At 40.7% G+C, this 22,395-nt stretch overlaps 1 protein-coding gene across 1 annotated transcript; it reads left to right on the plus strand.

Annotated features, from left to right (window-relative positions):
• Positions 1-7,878: 7,878 nt before the first annotated feature.
• DPPA2 (developmental pluripotency associated 2) lies at positions 7,879-18,809 on the plus strand. Its single transcript, XM_006729728.3, has 7 exons — positions 7,879-8,413; positions 10,717-10,864; positions 12,651-12,814; positions 12,905-12,958; positions 13,906-14,167; positions 16,439-16,634; positions 18,680-18,809. The coding sequence occupies exons 1-7, from the start codon at positions 8,381-8,383 to the stop codon at positions 18,783-18,785; spliced, it is 963 nt and encodes a 320-aa protein (XP_006729791.1). The 5' UTR covers positions 7,879-8,380; the 3' UTR covers positions 18,786-18,809.
• The last annotated feature ends 3,586 nt before the right edge of the window (positions 18,810-22,395 follow it).

A 22,395-nucleotide genomic window follows, 5' to 3' on the forward strand; every position in this document is an offset into this window, starting at 1 on the left:
AAAAAAAAAACAAAAACAAAACACGAAATCTTGCCATTTGCAACAACGTGGATAGAACTAGAGGGTATTATGCAAAGCGAAATAAGTCAATCAGAGAAAGACAAGTATCATATGATCTCACTGATATCAAGAATTCTTAATCTCAAGAAACAAACTGAGGGTTGCTGGAGTGGTGGGGGGTGGGAGGGGTGGGGTGGCTGGGGGATAGACATTGGTTGGGGAGGGTATGTGCTATGGTGAGCACTGTGAATTGTGTAAGACTGATGAATCACAGACCTGTACCCCTGAAACAAATATATATTTTTAAAAAAAGAAGAAGAAGAAGATAGTAGGAAGGGAAAAATGAAGGGGGAAATTGGAGGGGGAGATGAACCATGAGAGACTATGGACTCTGAGAAACAAACTGAGGGTTTTAGAGGGGGGGGGTGGGGGGACGGGTTAGCCCAGTGATGGGTGTTAAGGAGGGCATGTATTGAACGGAGCACTGGGTGTTATATGCAAACAATGAATCATGGAACACTACATCAAAAACTAATGATGTAGTGTATGGTGACTAACCTAACATAAAAAAAAAAAAAAGGTCACCAAGTCTTTCTCGGCTCCCAGACCTGAACTGATTTTCAGATCCAGAACCTACTAGGTGAGGAGATGGCTGGTTTCCTGGGAGGAAGGACTCTGTACCACTATGACAAGTATTTCTTATAATGATCCCTCAGCCTTTCCCCCAAAGGGGTCTACAGCCATTTAACCATGTTACACTGGAAAAGAGACGTGAGACATTTTGAGAATGATTGGACACAGGATCTAAACCAATATTGATACTCAAATTTTCATCATGACCCCCCCCCCTGTGTTAGATTGGAGGTTTAAAGGAGGCAGGTAACAACTGGAGTTCTGGCTAAAGACTAACTCAAGGAGACTCATTGGTTTTATGAATACACCCAGGGATCATTTCCCCAAGTCTCTGAATGTATGACTGGAATTGATACACTTGACATTTGAAGTAATCCTCACATTGAGTCCTTGACTTATGGGATAAGATGTATTTCAGTGGGAAGGCCAATTCAAAACTAATGAAACTGCTTCCTATCACACCCTGATATGCATAAATCCCAAATTCTGTAGTTATGAAACTTATCTTGAGGTAGCACATGTAGGGGCCCAGGGCAAGCTGCCTGAAAATGTACCCCAATGGCATATTGATTATTTTGGATTGAAGGTACTTGGGAAACAACAAGGACGCTCAGACCTTCCTCTGTCCCCATGAAAGCAGGGAATAAATCTTCCATATGGGAAATACTCTCCCTTTACTAAGTAAAAATACATCCTTATCACCAGACATGGAAACTTTAAAGTTGAGAAAGCTATAGAAATGAACCTTATTACTTTTTTACTAATCTCCTATCTCAGCCCAAATTCCAATTAGAATTCCTTATTAATTGCAGCCATCAAAAAAAAAAAAAAAAGAAATCTTGCCCTTTGCAACGACGTGGATGGAACTAGAGGGTATTATGCTAAGTGAAATAAGTCAATCAGAGAAAGACAAGTATCATATGATCTCACTGATATGTGGAATTTGAGAAACAAGACAGAGGATCATAGGGGAAGGGAGGGAAAAATGAAACAAGATGAAACCAGAGAGGGAGACAAACCATAAGAGACTCTTAATCTCAGGAAACAAACTGAGGGTTGCTTGAGTGGTGGGTGGTGGGAGGGATGTGGTGACTGGGTGATGGACATTGGGGAGTGTGTGTGCTATGGTGAGCGCTGTGAATTGTGTAAGACTGATGAATCACAGACCTGTGATCCTGAAACAAAATAATACATTATATGTTAATAAAAAGAAAAGAATTCCTTACTAATTAAAGTTCTCAAACACTTGTTTTCTTTATCCTGTCAATTCCTCACAAATGTATTGTCCCTTTTCTAAAATGTATAAAAAACTGCTTACCTTGGTCATTTCTTTGGGTCTCAATTTCAAGATTGGGCCTCTGTGTGTACATAATCAAATTTTGGCTTTTTTCTCCTATTAACTTGTCTCATGGAAATTTAATTCTTAGTCCAGCTGGAAGAAGTTGAAGGGTAGAGAAAGAATTTCTGCCTCCCCTACACATATAATCAGTATTTTGTAGCATTAAGAATGGGTTGGTCAGGGGTACTTGGGTGGTACAATCAGTTAAGCGTCAGACTCTTGGTTTCGGCTCAGGTGGTGATCTCCCCGTCATGGAATAGAGCCCCACATTGGGCTTCATGCTCCGTGCTCTGTATTCAGTGAGGAGTCAGCTTGAGTTTCTCTCTTCCTCTCCCTCTGCCCTTCCCCACCATGTACACAAACACACACACTCTCTCTCTCTCTCTCTGTCTCAAATAAATAAATAAATCTTAAAAAAAAAAAAAAAAAAAGAATGGATTGGCTGGGTGATAATATGACCAGTTAGAGATTTCAGTAACTAGTTAGAGAGACTTCAGACAAGAAAAATGGCAATAGCAGCAGAGTTACAAGAGAGACAAAATCAAGCAAGAAGTGTATGTGATTGACGCCATAGGACTTTGACGATTTGGAGTTTAAGGAGAATTGTTATCTTTCTGCCTTTAAATCACTGGGCGGGTAATAATACATCTCAAAGGAGAAGAAATACAGTGGACTCTTGAACAACACAAGGGTTGGGGGCACTGTCCCCTGCACTATCAAAAATCCATGTATAAATTTTGACTCCCCCCAAACTTGACTACTAATAGCCTACTGTTGGCTGGAAGCCTTACTGATGACATAAAAAGCCAACTAACACATATTTTGTGTGTTATATGTTTTACATACTATATTCCTACCATACAGGAAGCTAGGGAAAAGAAAATGATATTAAGAAACTCATAAGGAAAAGGGGCTGCCTGGGTGGCTTAGTTGCTTGAGCATCTGATTCTTGATCTCAGCTCAGGTCTTGATCTCAAGGTTGTAAGTTCAAGCCCCACATTGGGCTCCAGGATGGGTATGTAGCCTACTTAAAAAAGAGAGAAAGGAAGGGAGGAAGGAAGGACGGAAGGGAGGAAGGAAGGAAGGAAAGTAAGGAAGAGAAAGGAAGGAAGAGAAAATATATTTACAGTACTGTACTATATTAAAAAAGATCTGTGTATAAGTGGACCCATGCAGTTCAAACCCATGATGTTGAAAGGCCTGCAGAAGGAGTTTGAAAGCTGGTGGGGAAGTCAGTGAGTTTATTTTTTATTTATTTATTTATTTATTTATTTTTTTTTAAAGATATTTATTTATTTATTCATGAGAGACAGAGAGAGAGAGGCAGAGGGAGAAGCAGGCTCCCAAGGAGCAGAGAGCCCGATGCGGGACTCGATCCCAGGACCCTGGGATCATGACCTGAGCCGAAGGCAGATGCTTAACCATCTGAGCCACCCAGGCGCCCAGTGAGTTTATTTTTTTAACATGTTTGAAGTGCATAATAGGATACGCCAAAACTTAGGTCAGTAACAGGCAAAAAGATTGAATTAGAAATACATATGTAAGAGGGGTACCTGGGTGGCTCAGTTGGTCAAGTGTCTGCCTTTGGCTCAGCTCATGATCCCAGGGTCCTGGTATTGAGTCCCGCATTGGGCTCCTTGCTCAGCGGGGAGCCTGCTTCTTCCTCTCCCTCTGCCTGCAACTCCGCCTGCTTGTGCTCTCTCTCTCTCTCTCTGTCAAATAAATAAATAACATCTTAAAAAAAAAAAAAGAAATACATATGTAGGAGTCATCAGCATGTAGGTGGTAGCTGAAATTAAAGAAATGGACGAGGCTGCTCTAGGAAAGCATAAGGCATGGTCAAGAGTAGAGAAATGAACCCTATGGGACACCAGTATTTTAGGAGTTAAACAGTGAAAAAAGAGGGAAAAACCATTAAATGAATGGAAAGGAACTTGAGTAAGAAGATATGTTCAGAAAGTTGAATTGTGAAAGGGGGCGATAATAGTGGGCAGATGTTTGTGTGCCTCCTTAAATCACCTTTTGTGATGCTCTCATTTGTGAATTAATCAGAATAAAGTGATATTCTCCCCCCCCAAAAAAGCATGATTGTGTCAAAGAAGATGGGTGTACACACACGAGTGTGTTTCATTTAAGTGGGACACGTTTAAAATATTTGTGTCCTGGAAGGGAAGAACCTGCAAAGAGGGAAAGGTAGAAAACTCTGGAAGGAACAAGTAAGTGATGAGGACCTAGGAGCAGGGAGCCTGGGCTTACTTTACTTAAGTCTCCATCCTTCCTCATCCACCATCCTCAGAGAGTAGGGCAATTGCTTAGTTCCTACACTTGCTGGTAGAGCTATACCTAATTTTGCAACTATTACTGGAGAATCTATAGCTAAATCAGTTCCCTGTCCAAAGTTGCCCTCCCCACATCATTTCCCCAGGACTGTTGAGCTCTGTTCAGCCACATCCTCTGAATTATATAGTATGGTAGAGGACAGATAACGGGTCTGGATTCTAAATTTAAATTCTCCTAATAGTGACTGTTACACATGATCCCAAAGACATATTTAATAAAAAAAAAAAAAGCAAAAATGCTCATTTATTTCTCAATCAGAAGGTGAGGATTGTAACTATTGTTCTAAAGTAGAAATGTATTCAATAATCCTTTTAGGTGGGAATTTCTTGAAATGAAGGATGTGGCTAAGTTGGGATCATCTTTCAGTGCAATTTTCATTTTCTTCATCAGGACACTGAAGAACTCAGAAGGTGTCCCTTCCACTTAGTAGTGATACTGAACCATACTTTCCAAACTGTTTCTCAGAAACTTAGGGTTCTGTGGGATTGCCTTACGGGTTTTTATTTCCCGATAAGAGTTCCCTCACTTTTTGTTTTTTGAAGTATGATGATCTAATTGGCTTTATTAGGAGAGTTGCTTCACTTTTATCTACTATATATTGGTGCTTCATAAACATTTACTCTTGTAGAAATTTTGAAAAGCACTTATTTAAATAAGAAACATATGCATTCATAAATATTTAACTTACAATATAGTAAATAAAATATATTTGAAATAGGTAATACATTTTTACTTCAAAACTATTGTCTGTTATTGGAATAAATGTTAAACATAAGTATTCATAAACAACTTTTTTTCTTTAAAAAAAAAATTTCTATCCTACAGCCTAAATTGTATTTTATAGATTAGCATTCTTTCAATGGCTTCTTTTGAGCTTTTAGGTATATACTGAGCCGCAAACTTAAGTTGGTACAATATGAGAGTTGTTTGTTGCACGTAATTAAGAGCTTGCTTTGAACCAGGCACTGTGCGGAGCACCAAGAGAAAAAAAGATGAGTGTGAGAACTTCAGAGCATCACAGTCTGGTAAGACAGAGTCACATCAGTCTTGGATCAGCGTTTGCACCATATCCTTTAGAAGCAGCGCAAAGAGGGACTTCACTCAAAAGGGAATCACATGGGATGGGGTGGGGGGGGGGAAGGCGGACACTAATGCAATCTGTATAGCTAGCATTGATTGAGCCTCTATTCTGAGCCAGACACAGTGCAAGGCTCTGTGTAAACCGAGGGTAACCCACACACATCTGGCCATGGCTCTCTGGAGCCTGCTGTCTAATTGGGGAGATGAAATTAAACAAGTAAAACCCCAACTATATACAGAATAACACATTCAAATGAACTCTATGAAGGAAAAGAGTGAGAAAATAACAGGAGCAAAATTTTAAGGGTGAGTCCAAGAAACTGGCGTTTAAGTTTAAAGAATCTGATAGAGGTGCTAATGATCCCTACAATGACAATAGTATTACAATTTGAAAATGTATCAAATTAAATGTTGTACACTTTATTTTATTTTTTAATTTATTTATTTGAGAGAAAGAGAGAGCAATGAGCAGGGTGAGGGGCAGAGGGAGAAGCAGACTCTCCACAGAGCTGGGAGCCAGACGTGGGGCTGGATCCCGAGACTCCAGGATCATGACCTGAGCCGAAGGCGGACACTCAACCGACTGAGCCACCAGGCGCCCCTAAATGTTGGACACTTTAAATTTACACAATGTTATATGTCAAAAACACTTCAATGGAAAAAAATAAGTTTGAAGAATGAGGAGCCAGATGAGTGGAGAGGAAAAAGTGTTAAAAAAAAAAAAGCCATCCCCGAATCTCTTCAAACCAATTTACAATAAATGCAAAGGATAGAAGAATAGGCTAAATGGAGCAACAAATGAAATTAACAAAGTCCAGATAGGAGACTACAGGAAATTCACACAATTCTTTAAACAATAGCAAGAACAGTAACAAAAAATTCTAAGAAAAATAAAAGATGGAAGGAGAATTTACAGGTTGGTATTTCCTTCAAAATAACCCAGGAGAGAGGGACTAGGGGGTGGTTTTGATGAAATCAGGTTGGCTGGATGTCAACAGTTGTTGAAACTGGATGATGGATACATGAGGCTTCATATGGTCTGCTTTTGCACGTGTTTGAATTTTCCCATAATATAACCTTTTCAAAGAGGAGGGAGGAAAATCAATAAAATAACTGTATTGTAATAAGTGCTAAGAGAAAAAAAATATGGTAATGAAATGCTTTTTCCACTGGAAGTTCTGCCCTAGCCTAAGACATTGGTATCAGTACAGGATACCAGGTGGGCTACCTTCTAAAACCAGCCAGAAAAAGCGCACCAGGTGGGGTCACACCCAAGTGGGTGTAGACAGTACTTTCTAGGCTGAATTTCCATGGGCTGATTTAGTTTCCATCCTGGAAGGGAGGAGCCAGGATTCCAACCATTATCTGCCTAATCCAAACGCATTTGGTCACACCCTGATCTAGTCAAGGTTTCTAGACTTTAGGTGCAAAAGAATTACCCTAAGGGCTTGTTGAATTTTGAGTCCTGCCCTCAGGGATCCAATTCGGGAGGTCTGGGGTAAAGTTTTCTAATTTATTTTTCCAAACAGTTCTTCATTAAACTGAAGCTGAGCGCTTGCAGACCACACGTTGAATATAGTATATGCTAAATTAAACTGATCTAGGCTCCCTGGGTCCTGAGACCAAGGGACCAGACCATTTTCCTAGGGACAGAGAAAGCCCACAGTGAGAGCAATGGTTGCCGGTGTTGCCACACTCTTTGTATTTTCCTTTAGTAGCCCTGGCTTCTTAGAGTGACCTACGAAAACATCTGTGACTTCTCTAGCCTCATCTTTCCAGCAGTTCCCAAATGCTTGCAGCTCTGTATTCATTAGTCCATCACTTGCCTTAGTCTTTTGGCTTTTGCTGCTCCTATCCTGAACAGCCAAACGTTTCCCTTTATAGCCACCTCACCAGTAAGGCAGATTTAATGTTTGTGTTTAGAACTAAATCCAGGAATGTAAATCTAATCTCCCAGTGAATGACACACCCATGGGCATAAATCAGTTATGAAATACCTCTGATTCGGGGCGCCTGGGTGGCTCAGTCGTTAAGCATCTGCCTTCAGCTCAGGTCAGGGTTCTGGGATCGAGCCCCACGACTTGGGCTCCCCGCTCAGCGGGAAGCCTGCTTCTCCCTCTCCCACTCCCCCTGCTTGTGTTCCTTCTCTCGCTCTCTCTCTCTGTGTCAAATAAATAAATAAAATCTTAAAAAGAAATACCTCTGATTCTTTTTTTTATTCCCTCCATAGTAACATCATTCAATCCATCACCAATATTGTCCTAGAGATGTTTCAAAAATATTTTTTTATTCAATTGCAATGTGTTAGCAAGAATTCGTCACTTCCAGTTTTCTCTCAAGTCTCACCTTAAACAAATAAAGACAAAAATATTTTTAAATTATTATTATTTTTTTAAAGATTTTTATTTATTTATTTGACAGAGAGACACAGCGAGAGAAGGAACACAAGCAGGGGGAGAAAGAGAAGCAGGCTTCCCGCTGAGCAGGGAGCCTGACGCGGGGCTCGATCCCAGGACCCTGGGATCATGACCTGAGCGGAAAGCAGACGCTTAACGACTGAGCCACCCAGGCGCCCCTAAAATTATTATTGTTATTATTTTAAGTAAACTCTGCGTCCAACATGGGGCTCAAACTCACAGACCTCGAGATGAAGTCTCATGCTCTATCCACGGGGCCATCCAGGCCCTAAAAATCTTCATTTTAAAATGTATTAAAATGTATTAGGAGTGATATTAATTACCCAATAACTCACCTGTCATATAATGGACAAGACGGGGTGTAAAACCGACGACATTAATCACACCGTCAGATAGTGTGGGAGGGGAAGAAGAGTAGGAAGGAAAACAGCTCTTCTGGGAAACAGGAAGTAGACAAAGACATTTGCTTATAAAAGGAGAAATCAGGTTGGAAGCCCTCAGGTGAAAAAGAGTGAAGGGCAGATGTCCTAAGATTGCTACTAGCTTTGCCTTCCTCTGACTGTTCCTGGAAATGGCGCACTCCAGTTACGAGAACAATGAGCAGGTAAGTTTAGTTCCGACAGAATGAATTTTCCCCACAGACTTACTTTTCAGAGACTTTCCGGAGCTTGCTTATGTTTCCTTCTTGCCCCCAATTTTAGTTTCTGGGTGTAAGAAATCTCCGGTCTTGGAGTCTCTCCTCTTTGCAAGTGGATTATTACTTTTATTGCACGATTGTGGCTTTGAGAAAATTTGGGTGAGAGTGAAAAAGACAAAGTAAAGATTGCCGTTCCTAAGCCGAAGTAAGAGATGGATTCTGTAGAAAGATGTAGCTGGGCAAGAGAAAAACGTAAAGAAGTGGAGAGCGACAATAAAAAGAAAGTGAGAAAAGGTAATGTGGATAAGGTCAGAAAGTGAAGTGACCAATTTGGTTTCTTTCCTGTGGGAATGTGTCCTACTCCTAGACATTAAGTATATGGTGGTGGGCGAGTCATATCGCTGGTCTGAGCCCCCACGTATCTCTGGAGTGGAGTAGTATTCCCCCGGTTCCTTTGTATGAATGTGTGCGGGAGTGCTTTGAAAGTACACAGGGGCGCCTGGCTCGCTCCCGCGGTGGAGCCTGTGAGCCTCGATTTGGGGGTTCTAAGTTCGAGCCCCACGCTGGGTGTAGAGATTACTTAAAAATCAAATCTTAAAAAAGAAGTTATACATATGCAGGATGAGAGTGTGAGCAATGGGAAGCCATTGAAGGGAGGGAAGTGGGAAGGGCGTGGCCCCATCAGATCCACTTGGCTGTTCTGAGCAGAAAGTACTGGCAATACTTGGAATGGATTGGAGTGGAATGGAGTTTATTTACCTTTGGATTTGGGAGGAAACTTTTTTTTTCTTTTTTAAGATTTTATTTATTTGACAGAGAGAGACACAGCCAGAGAGGGAACACAAGCAGGGGGAGTGGGAGAGGGAGAAGCAGGCTCCCCGCGGGGCAGGGAGCCCAATGCGGGGCTCGATCCCAGGACCCTGGGATCATGACCTGAGCCGAAGGCAGACGCTTAACGACTGAGCCACCCAGGCACCCCTGGGAGGAAACTTTGAAGCATAGTATACTCTATGGCATGGTTCATTTAATTTTTGAGACTCAGTTACCTAATTTTTAAAATAGGAAAACTGATAAATTACTATAAATGTGCTCTGAAGATTAAATGACAGAAATACAGAAAGCACCTAGCACAGTGCATGTGTACTATACAAAACCAGTAAATGTTAGCTCCTTACTACCTATCCATTCTATTTTTCTTTCATTAGATCATTAAAAGAGTTCTGACTGCCCACTCGGTGCTGGGCACTTTGAGTGTTGCTGTGATTGCAACAGAGTAAAATGTGTATTCATTCCCCTCAGGTCATGGAGCTGAAATAAGGCCAGTATGGCTAGATCTCAGAATGCTCAGGGGTCTTGAGCTGAGTGACAGGCAGAGGTCAGACTCCAGAAATTTGTAGGTCACACAAGGGAGTTTTGTCTTTAACCTGAATAGCAATGATAAGCCATTGAAGTGTTTTTGTTTTTGTTTTTTTAAAGCAGGAGAGCAGTCTTCAGAAAGAATGGTGTCAGAATGGAGTTTGGAATGCTAGGAAATTATTGCATCTCCCAGTGAGAGTTGATGATAGCTGGAGTTGGGAATCATCGGGAATCATGATAGGAGGTGGGAAGGCAGGAACTCGTTCCGTACAGATTTAGCAGATAAAATGCAAGTATTTGTTTTAGCTGAGGGAGAGGAAGGCCTTGAGAGAGGGGTGGTTTCCCCAAACTTGAGACCTATCCTTTCATTTACATCCACCTGTAAATCTACTTTTGTCAGTTTCCTTATTGTTTCTCTTACCATTTTTTATTTTTATTTTTGACAAGGTTTTATTTATTTATTTGAGAGAGAGAGAACACAAGCATGGGGAATGGCAGGCAGAGGGAGAAGGAGAAGCAGTTTCTCCGATGAGCAGGGAGCCTGACGGAGGCTCAATCCCAGGACCCCAGAATCATGACCTGACTGAAAGCAGATGCATAACTGACTGAGCCACCCAGGCACCCCTCTTGCCATTTTTTTTTTAAATGTTAAATTATTAAAATGATCTCTATACCCAACATGGTGCTCGAACTTACAACCCCGAGATCAAGAGTCACACACCTCGTAGCCAGGCAACCCTGTTTCTCTTATCTAATAAATGGTCTGCTAATCAACATCAAATTCAAGGAATCACTGTGAGTCTTCTCTCCAGCCACCTACTGGTTTCTGAGTTTCTTATTAATTGTGCTTTGAAAGTAAGCAGTTAGTTTTATGGTATCAGATGAGAATCCTCAATTGACATTTCCTTTTCCAGAATTTCCCAGAGGAGGCATTAGAGGAAGAAAGTGTGATTCTCACATTGGTTCCAGTTAATGAGGAACCTAATGAAGAACATCAAATGGAACCAAGTGTTTCTTCAACTTCAGAAGTCAGCCTGAAGATGCCTGGGTCAAGCGATAAAGGTATGAGGAAGGATTGCTCAGTTTGCTGCTCCCCCAGCCCTGGGAAGCCCAGGAAAAAGATTTCTGTTTCTTATCCTTTGACTGTACAAATCTTAAATCTTAAATCTTACCTTGATTACCTGTGGTGAGAGAGTTCTCAAACTCCCACACTTCTCAATTGCTAGGCACCATGCCTTGCTTTTAAGACACACAAAATAGGCATGTGGTGTGCCTTGGACAGGGCATGGTTCTTATAGTCAGCTAGATAGGAATTCAAATTCCCAACCCAGGAAACTCAATCTTGTCTTCGTTTTGGTTAATACATACTTTACATATCTCTTGTAAAGACAAGTGATTTTTTCCAGCTTTGAAATATAATCAGCATTTAACCTTGTGTAATCTTAAGGTGTACAATGTGATGATTGATAAAAACACATTTATATTGCAAAATGATTACCAAAATAAGGCTAAGTAGCATATCCATCACCTCACACAGTTCCCTACTCCCATTCCATCCCATGGTGAGAACATTTAAAGATTTGCTCTCAGCAACTTTATTTTTTATTTTTTTGAGAGAGAGAGAGCGTGTGTTCGCATGCATGAGCGAGCACATGTGGAGGGTGGGGAGGGGCAGAGGGAGAGAGAAACTTTTTGTTTTTGTTTTTTAAGTTTTATTTATTTATCAGAGAGAAAGAACAAGTGCACAAGCAGGGGGAGCGGCAGGTAGAGAGAGAAGCAGGGACCTGGCTGAGCAAGGAGCCTGATGTGGGACTTGATCTCAGGACACTGGGATCACGACCTGAGCCGAAGGCAGGTGCTTAACTGGCTGAGCCACCAAGGCATCCTGAGAGAGAGAATCTTAAATAGGCTCCATGCTCAGCACAGAGCCTGATGTGGGGCTTAATCTCACGTCCCTGAGATCATAACCTGAGCCCGAAATCAAAAGGGTCAGATGCTTAACCGATTGAGCCACCCAGGTGCCCCTGCTCCAGCAACTTTAAAACACACAGCATAATAGTGTTAATAATAGTTACTATGATGTACATTAGATCCCCAGAACTTATTCATCATATAGCTGAAAACTTGGACCCCTTCATCAACATCTTCTCAGATTAGTATTTTGCTTGGTAAGTAATTACTGATCAAATATCTAACAGCTCTTACTGTCATGACCCTTTGAATCTGTTCTTAGTGCTTCACATAAAGACATCAAATAAGTATTTTCAGAATGATTTTATTTTCTGGGCCATGAATGAGGACTTCAATGCAAAGTAAACAGTGATAGGTTACACCCAAGCAGTGAGGTGAGATGGGGTGCTGCCAAGGAAAATGAGGTAGGCTGATGGAATGCAGGATCATTGGTGGTTGGGTGGTTTCTTTGAGTTCTCTAAAGACAACTAGTGTTTCTGGTCCAAAATCTAGACATTTTGGAATAGCAATCCAATATAATGTTCTATCCAGGTTCTGGGATTGGGCTCCTTGCTCAGTGGGGAGTGTGCTTCTCCCTCTGCCTGCCACTCCCCCTGCTTGTGCTCTCTCTCTTTCTCTGACAAATAAATAAAATCTTAAAAAAAAAAAAAAAAGAATTTCAAAATGTAGGTTTGATTTCCAGATCTGCCATTTTAATGGAGATGTGATCTTGGGTAAGTCCTTTAATTACAGAATCTATTACTTGTAATAGAGGAAAAATAGTTGATGTGTGTGTGTGTGTGTGTAAATTGGGTTGTAAGAAATTAGCAAGAACTTTGTTAAATTGTCATCTTAAAAATACTAAATTATTACTACTTTGATTTCCTTCTTTTCTCAGTTTGTCATCCTCAAATAAATGAACAATTCAAGTTTTGCCCAAAACATAGTTGTTGTAATACACCAATCCTTCCCTTACCAACCAGTTTGCCTCCATTTAATAAAGTGCGCTGGGACACTTTGCGGAGCTGGTGCCAACAATTGAATTTGAGTACCGATGGCCGGGTGAGTACGCTGGTGGGAAACTGCAGCACAGAGCAAGTGTGGAAAGCTTTGCCAATTTGTAATTTTCATTTCCCATCTTAATGTCCTTAGAAAATAGAGGTTTATCTGAGGCTCCAGAAACATGCTTACCCTGAAATAAACCAGGTGAGTAAGGAGTGTGATGACGGTGTAAAGGTGAGTTCTGACTGTGAATTGTTCTTTCTATCCCACCATCTCTATAGATGTTGCATCTCTAAGGCAAGATTTCTCAACCAGGGCAATTGACATTTTGGGTAAAGAAGATGTTGTAGATATAATACAAAGGAATATTACTCAGCCATAAAAAAGAATGAAATCTTTGCCATTTACGACAATATGGAAGGACCTAAAGGGTATTAAGTCAAATAAGTCAGACAGAAAGACAAATAGCATATGATTTCACTTATATGTGGAATCTAAAAAACCAAACAAACAAAACAGAAGCAGACTCATAGAAACAGGGAAAGATCTGGAGGTTGCCTGACAGAAGAGGTGTGGGGGGCTGGACAAAATAAGGGATAGGAATTTAAAGTTACTAACTTCCAGTTATAAAGTACATAAGACATGGGGATGCAATGTACAGCATAGGGTATATAGTCAGTCATATTATAACAACTTTGTATGGTGACAGATGGTAGCTAGACTTACACAGTGATCACTTGGTAATGTATGTAAATGTTGACGCACTATGTTTTACACCTGAAACTAATATAATATTGTATGCGAACTACACTTCAATTGGAAAAAAAAGAAAAAGACTCTTGCCTTTTTGGGCCAAATAATTTGTTTTGGTTGGAGGTGGGGCTATCTGGTGCATATTAGGCCTAAACATCCCTGGCCTCTACCCACTACATCTCAGTGGCAATGCCTTCTGCTTCCCCCACTCCCCTGCCCCCAGTTTTAACAATCAAAAATTTCTCCAAGTTGCTCTAAGGAAACTAATAATCCTAAATATTTCCTACACTTACCACACATGGGTCAATGTATAAAAAATGATAAAATTGACACAAAACACAAAAGTCTTTAGGGGCAGTAGCACTTCGCTGAAAACTCACCATGAATCCCATTTGCAGAATATTCCTGAAACATCACCAGAAGCTAAATTGCAGTCATGTTCGAGGAAAGGCAAGATGTTGACCAAGAAAGCAAGGCTTTGGAAAAGTTGTAAGAAGAGTGAGAGAGAGGAAGGGATTAATACCGTCGAGGTGGTAACTTCAGCACAGGAAGGCATGTTGGCAGCATGGTCAAGAATTGCTGCAAGAGCCAGTCAATCCAAGTCTGTGAATTCACGTTCCATTCCTGCTTCTGTTGAGACCTTTCTGCTGCAAGCCTCTGGTAAGATCAGCCTTAAAAGGGGCACCTGGCTGGCTCAGTCCATAGAGGATACAAACTTTTGATCTCATGGATCATGAGTTCAAGCCCCCCCATTGGGTGTGGAGCCTACTTTTAAAAAAATAGACTGACTACTAGTCCAGAGAAAGAAGGTTAAATTTTGTTAGTCCCATACTGAAAGGCAGTAAAAGGGAAAGAGTGAAAATATCATAGATTGGATATTAGATTTACTTAGGAATTATCTTTTCATTGACAGGTAGTCAAGTTTTGTGTGGACCAATGTCTGAGCTAGGTGATTGAGTGGTGACCCTTTCTCATCATAAGCAGAAGTTCAAGGTGGGAAGAAAGCATAATCTGATAATGTGGTCAGCCACAATGTGAGGCCTTCCCCTTTCTCTCCCTTCGAAGGCCATCGTAACACAGTGAACAAGCACGCGAGTGTTAAAGCTGAACAGCTTTGGTTCAGATCTTATTTCCTAATCCAATTAGATTGTTCCTTAGGCTTTTAAATTTTTTTTAAAGATTTTATTTATTTGAGAGAGCCTAGGTGCCTGGCATTGGCAGGTTACTTAGTGTAAGCCCTGGTATCCTGATGTACAAAGTGCTGATTACAACTATTCTGCATCATAGAATAATTTTGAGCCTTGCGAGATACCACATGGCACATTAAAAGTAGGCCCATTTGGGGCCCTTTTCCTCTTAAGGGATCTTGAGAGGAACTTAGCCCCACTTTTGGCCAACTCCCACTCCCGTGTGTCATAGTTCTGTTTTCATATCCAGCAGAACCCATCTCAGGCCAGCACAAAGTCCTCTTCCTTCTTTTTGGCTTGAATTCTTTTCCTCTCTCCACCCCATTACCAGAAGTGTTCAGGGTTTTTGTTATATGCAGGGCTGATGTTCACTCACAAGAAATCCAGCCAAAAGGAAGAAAGGGAGCTGAAAGTGGCCTACTGTCTGCACCCCACGCTGCACTCCCTTCGGTGAGGAGGAGCGGGCGCCTTTTGCTGAATCGCACAAGCACTGTGCAGCCCCGGAGCCGTCTCTGGAGGACTGCTTTCCCGAAGAGGACACCTCTTTCCGATTTTCATTGATGTGCCGTATGAGCTAGTAGCATCACACACACGCTAACTCAGCCTTTTAGTTCCTCTTCATTCAGCAGTTATTAAGCACCTACTGTGATCCAGGAGTGTGCCTGGCCTCTGGATATCCTGTGCGGAACACACGTAATGTCTACTCTCGGCTTACAGTCTGGAGAGATTTTACAGACATTTAAGCCCCCAGTGACTGCTCCTTTCTCTCAATTTCATACAGTTGATACCTGTAGGACTTTGTTTCCTCTCAAATTTCCCATCTTCCCAATTAGATTGTTCCTTAGGCTTTTAATTTTTTTTTTAAAGATTTTATTTATTTGAGAGAGCAAGCGAGAGTGTGCTGCATGCACACGAGCTCAAGAGCCCGGGGAATGGGGGTGTAGAGGGAGAGAGAAGCGGACTCCCCACTGCGCAGATGCAGCGCTCCATCCCAGGACCCTGAGATCATGACCTGAGCCGAAGTCAGAGGCTTAACCGACTGAGCCACCCAGACACCCTATTCCTTAGATTTCTAAACAAAGATCCTTTAGGCTGTTTTGTGTAGCTGAGGCAGTGTAACGTAATGGCTGGGTAAATGGGCTGTCAATCAGAATATCTGGATCCATGTCTTGGTTCTGGGAAAATTATGATATTTAACACGATAAACTACAGTTGCTGTACCTGCAAATAAAAGTAAAGAGAAGGTAAATACTAATAATGCTCTTAAGAATAAATGTATTCAGAGGCGCCTGGGTGGCTCAGTCGGTGAAGCGTCTGCCTTCGGCTCGGGTCATGATCTCAGGGTTCTGGGATCGAGTCCCGCATTGGGCTCCCTGTTCAGCGGGGAGCCTGCTTCTCCCTCCGCCTCTGCCACTCCCCCTACTTGTGCTCTCTCTCTCTCTCTTTCTCTCTCTCAAATAAATAAAATCTTAAAAAAAAGAATAAATATATTCATACATGTAAACCACATAGCAAAATCTTGGACACAGAGCAACCATTCCAAAAAGTTAATTGTTAGCCCTTGTGCTATATAATTTGTTAAGTCAGATTATAGTATCTTCAGTGTACATTTTTCTTACTTTTCATTCAGTTGATTCATCAATAGAACATAAGAGCAAAACCAAGAGTGACTTGCTGAGAGGTTGAATTAGGGCGCCATTACTTGATTTTTGCTGTTTATATTTGCTTCTCTTCCCCTCCTCAGGTGTCCGGTGGTGTGTGGTCCATGGCAGACCTCTCTTGGCAGACACACAAGGCTGGGTTCGCCTGCAGTTTCATGCAGGTCAGGCCTGGGTGCCTGACACCCCCAAGAGGATGATCTCTCTCTTCCTGTTACCTGCCTGCACGTTCCCATCCCCAGGCCTAGAAGACAATATGTTATGCCCTGAATGTGCTAAGAGGTAACCCTTAAGTATTTTTCTAAGTATGGTATACTTAGAGATGTCTGGATAGGTTTCTGAATAATTTAGTAGGAGAAGGCGGAGGGCAATAAACTGTTTGCTTAATTTGCCGTATAGTTCAGGCAAAAATAGGAAACAAAAAACAGTAGTGGATTAGAACTCGGATAGATGTGGCTTCGTCTTAGAAACCCTAACAAAGTGTTCAAGTTAGAACCTTAACTGCCTCCATTTTAGAGACATGTTTTAAAGAAAAAAAAAAAGACTTGGAGTTCACATGTCAGATTCTTTACTAGGGATACACAAATTAGTAAGACAAAGTCCTTGTAGCTCTCTGGAATGAAAAGGAGTAAGAGATGCTATGAAAATGTAGGGGTAGTTCTTATGTTGGAGTAGCTTAGGGAAACTTCCCAAGGGATTACATGTACTGAAGAAGAGTTTACCATTTGGGAAGTAATAATTAAGTTGGTCTAAATAGTGGAAACAGCCCATACAAATACATGGAAGTGAAAGAATATGACATATCTAGAAATTGCAAACAGGTCAGTATGTTTGAAGCTTATACTGACTAATAAGTGGGAAAGGGAGGAGCAGACCACTGCAAGTTTGTTTTTGTTTCCCCAAATTTTATATCTATATAAAAGGTCTCATATTATCCTCTTAATTCCTTAGTCACTTTTGGGACATGGACTCCTTTGAGAATATGATAACTATATACTCACCATCCAGGGGAATACACAATGAGCATACACATAAGCCCTGCTTTAGATTTTATGTAGACCATAGCACTCCTAATGTTTGAGTACAAAATTCAGCTTTTGACAGTGGAATTGGGTGGAGGTGATATGAAATGAGAGTGGAGGAAAACTAAGGCTTTTTTAAGGAAGTGGATTGAAATTTTGGACCAGAAACTCAATTTGAAGGTAAGAGATTACTATAATAATTCTGGAAAGATAATCTATGAGCTTGGCAAAGAATTTAAAGAGGAATGGAACAAATTTAAGAGATGTAGGAGTACAAGGAATAGTTGTTACCTTATTAGATGGAGAGGCAGCAGTCCCGTTCAGGGGCCAGGAATGTGATACATAGGACATGCTGGCCAGGGGTCTAGAGTTCTGGGAGAAGTGTAGGCTAGAGAGAAGCACATTCGGGAGTCTTTACCATCTAAATTGTGCATAGGCGGATGTAGAGGAAAGAACCCAAAAGAGAATCAGCATATCAATGGCAGGTGAGTAATGGGGACTAAAAAAGTACAGGTAGAGGCTGAAAGATTAGCGGAAAAAGAAAGCAGTGGGCACAGAGTTTCAGAAGGAGATGGTTGGCTGTGAGGTGGCCAGGTAAGACTATGGCTAATGCCGTGCTGTTGGGAATGTCAGTTTAGGACACCATTGGTGGTGGCCTTTTTGAGGATACGTTGAGAGGGGCAGTAGAAACAAAATAGGGTAGGGGTGCCTGGGTGGCTCAGTCGTTAAGCGTCTGCCTTCGGCTCAGGTCATGGTCCCAGGGTCCTGGGATCGAGCCCCGCATCGGGCTCCCTGCTCGGCGGGAAGCCTGCTTCTCCCTCTCCCACTCCCCCTGCTTGTGTTCCCTCTCTCGCTGTGTCTCTCTCTGTCAAAAAAATAAATAAAATCTTAAAAAAAAAAAAAAAGAAAAGGGAAAGTGTAAATATAAAGGAAGTGGAACTGGGGTGCCTGGCTGCCTCAGTCAGTAGAGCGTGCTACTCTTGATCTCGGGGGTCATGAGTTTGAGCCCCAAGTTGGGTGTGTAGAGATTACTTACAAATAAACAAATGTTAAAAATAAAAAAAAAAAATAAGTAAAGAAAGTGTATAGTATTGTAGTATGTAGAATATGAGCCCTGATATTAAGTGGACAGTCCTGTTCCTTCCTTCACCACAGAAAATCTTTTTACCCACCATTCTTAGGGATGGGGCAAACTACTAAGGAACTCCAGAAGTGGATTCCTTATTTATCGCGGTGGGTATGGAATGGTCTATCTTACTCTAAGAATTTTTCTAAATTCTTCTCTAATCCTAAATTTCTTTATAGAAATAAGAAGATGATGAAAAGATTAATTGCACTGGGGAAGGAAAAGCGACCTCGTTTGAAGAGACCAACATTCCCTTTGGATGGGCCATATGTTAATAAGGAATAAATGGTGGAGAGCCCACAGCTACCATTGACTTGCATCCCAGTGACTGATTGCTGTGCTCTGTCCTAACCAGCCTCAGTGTTGCTTGATACCTTGAGTACAGATGTGAATGTCTGGATTTTGTACTGGACGTTTGCCAAGAAATTACTACTACTCCTGCTTCAAGTATTTGGTTCTATAGATTATAATTTAGTTCTGCTTTAATTAATAGATTTTTATAGGTTTTAGGTTTTCAGAAAAATTGAGCAGAAAGTACTACTGAGTTCTGAAATCCTGCTCCAGCCCCTTCCCCTACTGTCAACAGCCTGCACCAGAGTGGTACAGTAGTCAAACCTACATTGACTTACCATTACCACCCAAAGCCCATAGTTCACAACAGGGTTCACTTTGTGTGTTGTGTAGTCTGTGGGCCTTGACAAGTATATAATGGCCACCCACGTCCACCATTACAGTGTCATCAAAATAGCTTCCCTGCTCTAAAATTTTCATGTTCCATCTATTCAACACTCTCTTCCCTCCAACTCCTGACCACTCTGCAGCTTTGCCTTTTCGAGAATGTCATACATTTGGAATCATACGGTAGCCTTTTCAAATTGAGTAATTTCACAACAATATGCATTTAAGATTCCGCCTTTTCAAGGCTTAATGTCCCACTTCTTAGCGCTAAATAGCCCATTGCCTGCATGTTCCTCAGTTTGTTTATTCATTCACATCCAACTTTTAGCAGTTACGAATAAAGCTGCTATAAACATTTGTGTGCAGGTTGTTTGGGCATACGTTTTCAGCTTAGTTAGGTAAATACCAAGGAGCATGATTGGTGCATCATGGGGTTAAAGTATGTTTAGTTTTATAAACTGGCTCCCAAAGTGGCTGGTACCATTTTGCATTCCCACCAGCAGTGATTGAGGGTTCTTGTTTCTCCACATCCTTATCAGCATTTGGTGGTGTCAGTGCTTTGGATCTTGGCCATCCTAATGGGTGTGTAGAGGTATCTCATTATTTTAATTTGCAATTCCCCAATGACCTGAAATATGCAGTATCATTTCATATGATTATTTGTTATCTGTATGTCTTTGGTGAGGTATCTATTCAGGTTTTTTGCCCATTTTTTCATCTGGTTCACTTATTGTTGGGTTCTTTTATATTCTGAGTGATAGTCTTTTACTGGGTAAGTCTTGAAGATATTTTTCCTAGTCTGTCTTGTCTTATTCTCTTGTTTAAATTTTATATTTAGATCATTGATGTTGATATAAATGGCTTAAGATCTGTGTTTTCATTGCCCTTTTTTATGTGTTATAAGTTGGGGTTTTTTTTTGACGATTTTATTTATTTATTTGAGAGAGAGAGCATGAGAGGGGGGAGGGTCAGAGGGAGAAGCAGACTCCCCGCCAAGCAGGGAGCTGAATGTGGGACTTGATCCCAGGACTTCAGGATCATGACTTGAGCCGAAGGCAATGCTTAACCAACTGAGCCACCCAGGTGCCCATGTTATAAGTTTTTTTTTTTTTTTTAAAGATTTTATTTCTTTATTTGAGAGAGAGAGAATGAGAGAGAGCACATGAGAGGGGGGACGGTCAGAGGGAGAAGCAGACTCCCTGCCGAGCAGGGAGCCCGATGCAGGACTCGATCCGGGGACTCCAGGATCATGACCTGAGCCGAAGGCAGTCGCTTAACCAACTGAGCCACCCAGGCGCCCCCCATGTTATAAGTTTTTAATGATCAATCAGCTCGTAAGGCTATATTGCTACTATTGCAATCCTTTTAAAAATTGAAGTATAATTGACAAAATACTGTATTAGTTTCAGGTGTACAACATAATGATTTGACATTTACATACATTACAAAATGCTCACTAGGATAAGTGTAGTTACCATTTGTCACCATACAGAGTTATTTTAATATTACTGATTATATTCCCTATGCTGTACTTGTTATTCTCATGACTTATTTTTTTTTTTTATAACTGCAAGTTTGTATTTCTTAATCCCCCCAAATCTTTTTATTTTGCCCATCTTCCCACCCCCTCCCCTCTGGCAACCACCAGTTTTTTCTTTGAGTCTGTTTATTTTGTTTTCTTTTTTCTTTTTTCTTTTTGGATTCTATATATAAGTGAAATTATATGGTATTTGTCCTTCCCTGATTTATTTCACTTAGCATAGTACCTTCTAGGTCCATACATCTTGCAAATGGCAAGGTATTTTTTATGCCTGAGTAGTATTCCGTTGTATATATATATATATATATATACACACAACATATTTATCCATTCACCTGTCAATGGACACTTGGGCTGCTTCCATATCTTGGCTGTTTTACAATGAACATAAGGGTGCATATATCTTTTTGAATTACTGTTTCCATTTTCTTTGGGTAAGTACCCAGAAGTGGAATTGCCGGATCATATGGTAGTTCTATTTTTAGTTTTTTGTGGAACCTTCCTATGATTTTCCATGCCAGCTGCAACAATTTACATTCCTAGCAACAGTACACACCTATTAGAATAGCTAGAATTCAAAGCACTATATAATCCAATATACCCTCAACAAAATATAAGCTGAATTCAATAGCATATTAAAAGGATTATATACTACTAACAAGTGGGATTTATACCTGCAATATAAGGGTGGTTTGACTTAAGAAAATCAATGTAATATGCCTATTAATAAAATGAAGAAGAAAAATACCTCGATGAAAAGGGCATTTATCAAAAGTCAAAACCCCTTTATAATGAAAACATTAAGTAAGCAAGGAATAGAAGGGAACTTCCTCAACATAATAGGGGCCATATAGGAAAAGTCCACAACTAATATACTCCATGGTAAAAGGCTAAAAGTTTTTCTCCTAAAGTTAGGAACAGAACGAGAATGCCTGTTTTCACCACTTCGATTCAATATAGTACTGGAATTTCTAGCCAGAGAAATTAGACAAGAGAAAAAAAGTCATCTAAATAAGTAACTTTAGAATAAAGTCCTCTACATTGGAAAGGCAGAAGTAAAACTACACACAGATGACATACTACATATAAAAAAGTCATCCCTCAAAAAATTGTTAAAGCTAATTAACAAATACAGCAAATTTTCAGAATATAAAAATCGTCACAAAATACAGTTGTATTTTTTTTAAGGTTTTATTTGTATTATATATAGAGAGAGCAGGAGCAGAGGGAGAGGAAGAGAATTCCAAGCAGACTGCACAGAGCCCCAGGTGGGGCTAAATCCCAGGACCCTGAGATCATGACCTGAGCTGAAATCGAGCCAGATGCCTAAACCGACTGAGCCACCCAGGTGCCCCAATATCCGTTGTATTCTTATATACTAGCAGTGATGATCTGAAAAGGATATTAAAGTGATTCCATTTACAGTAGCATCAAAAACAGTATAAGGGATAAACTTGAGGTACAGGACGTGTACCCTGAAGACTACAAAACGTTGCTGGAACTACTTTTCCCTTAGTTCATTAGTGTGGTAAAATACACTGACCTATTTCAAATATAAGAACACACTTGTACTTTTTATATTGCTAGCTTATAATGATGCATTTTATTATTACATTTTATCTTTGAAAAATTTGTTCCAAAGAAAAGTTGAAAGAATAGAAAGAATTCTGGGGCGCC

Source organism: Leptonychotes weddellii, chromosome 1, assembly GCF_054177405.1.
Source record: "Leptonychotes weddellii isolate Sample4059 chromosome 1, ASM5417740v2, whole genome shotgun sequence".
In the NCBI taxonomy this organism is placed as follows: domain Eukaryota; kingdom Metazoa; phylum Chordata; class Mammalia; order Carnivora; family Phocidae; genus Leptonychotes; species Leptonychotes weddellii.

Excerpts from the sequence above, each read along its gene's own strand:
- DPPA2 (XM_006729728.3), top strand. The coding sequence starts at position 8,381 with ATGGCGCACTCCAGTTACGAGAACAATGAGCAG. Across the intron at positions 8,414-10,716 it reads GTTACGAGAACAATGAGCAG|AATTTCCCAGAGGAGGCATT; the intron begins GTAAGTTTAGTT and ends TTCCTTTTCCAG. Across the intron at positions 12,959-13,905 it reads CTTACCCTGAAATAAACCAG|AATATTCCTGAAACATCACC; the intron begins GTGAGTAAGGAG and ends TCCCATTTGCAG.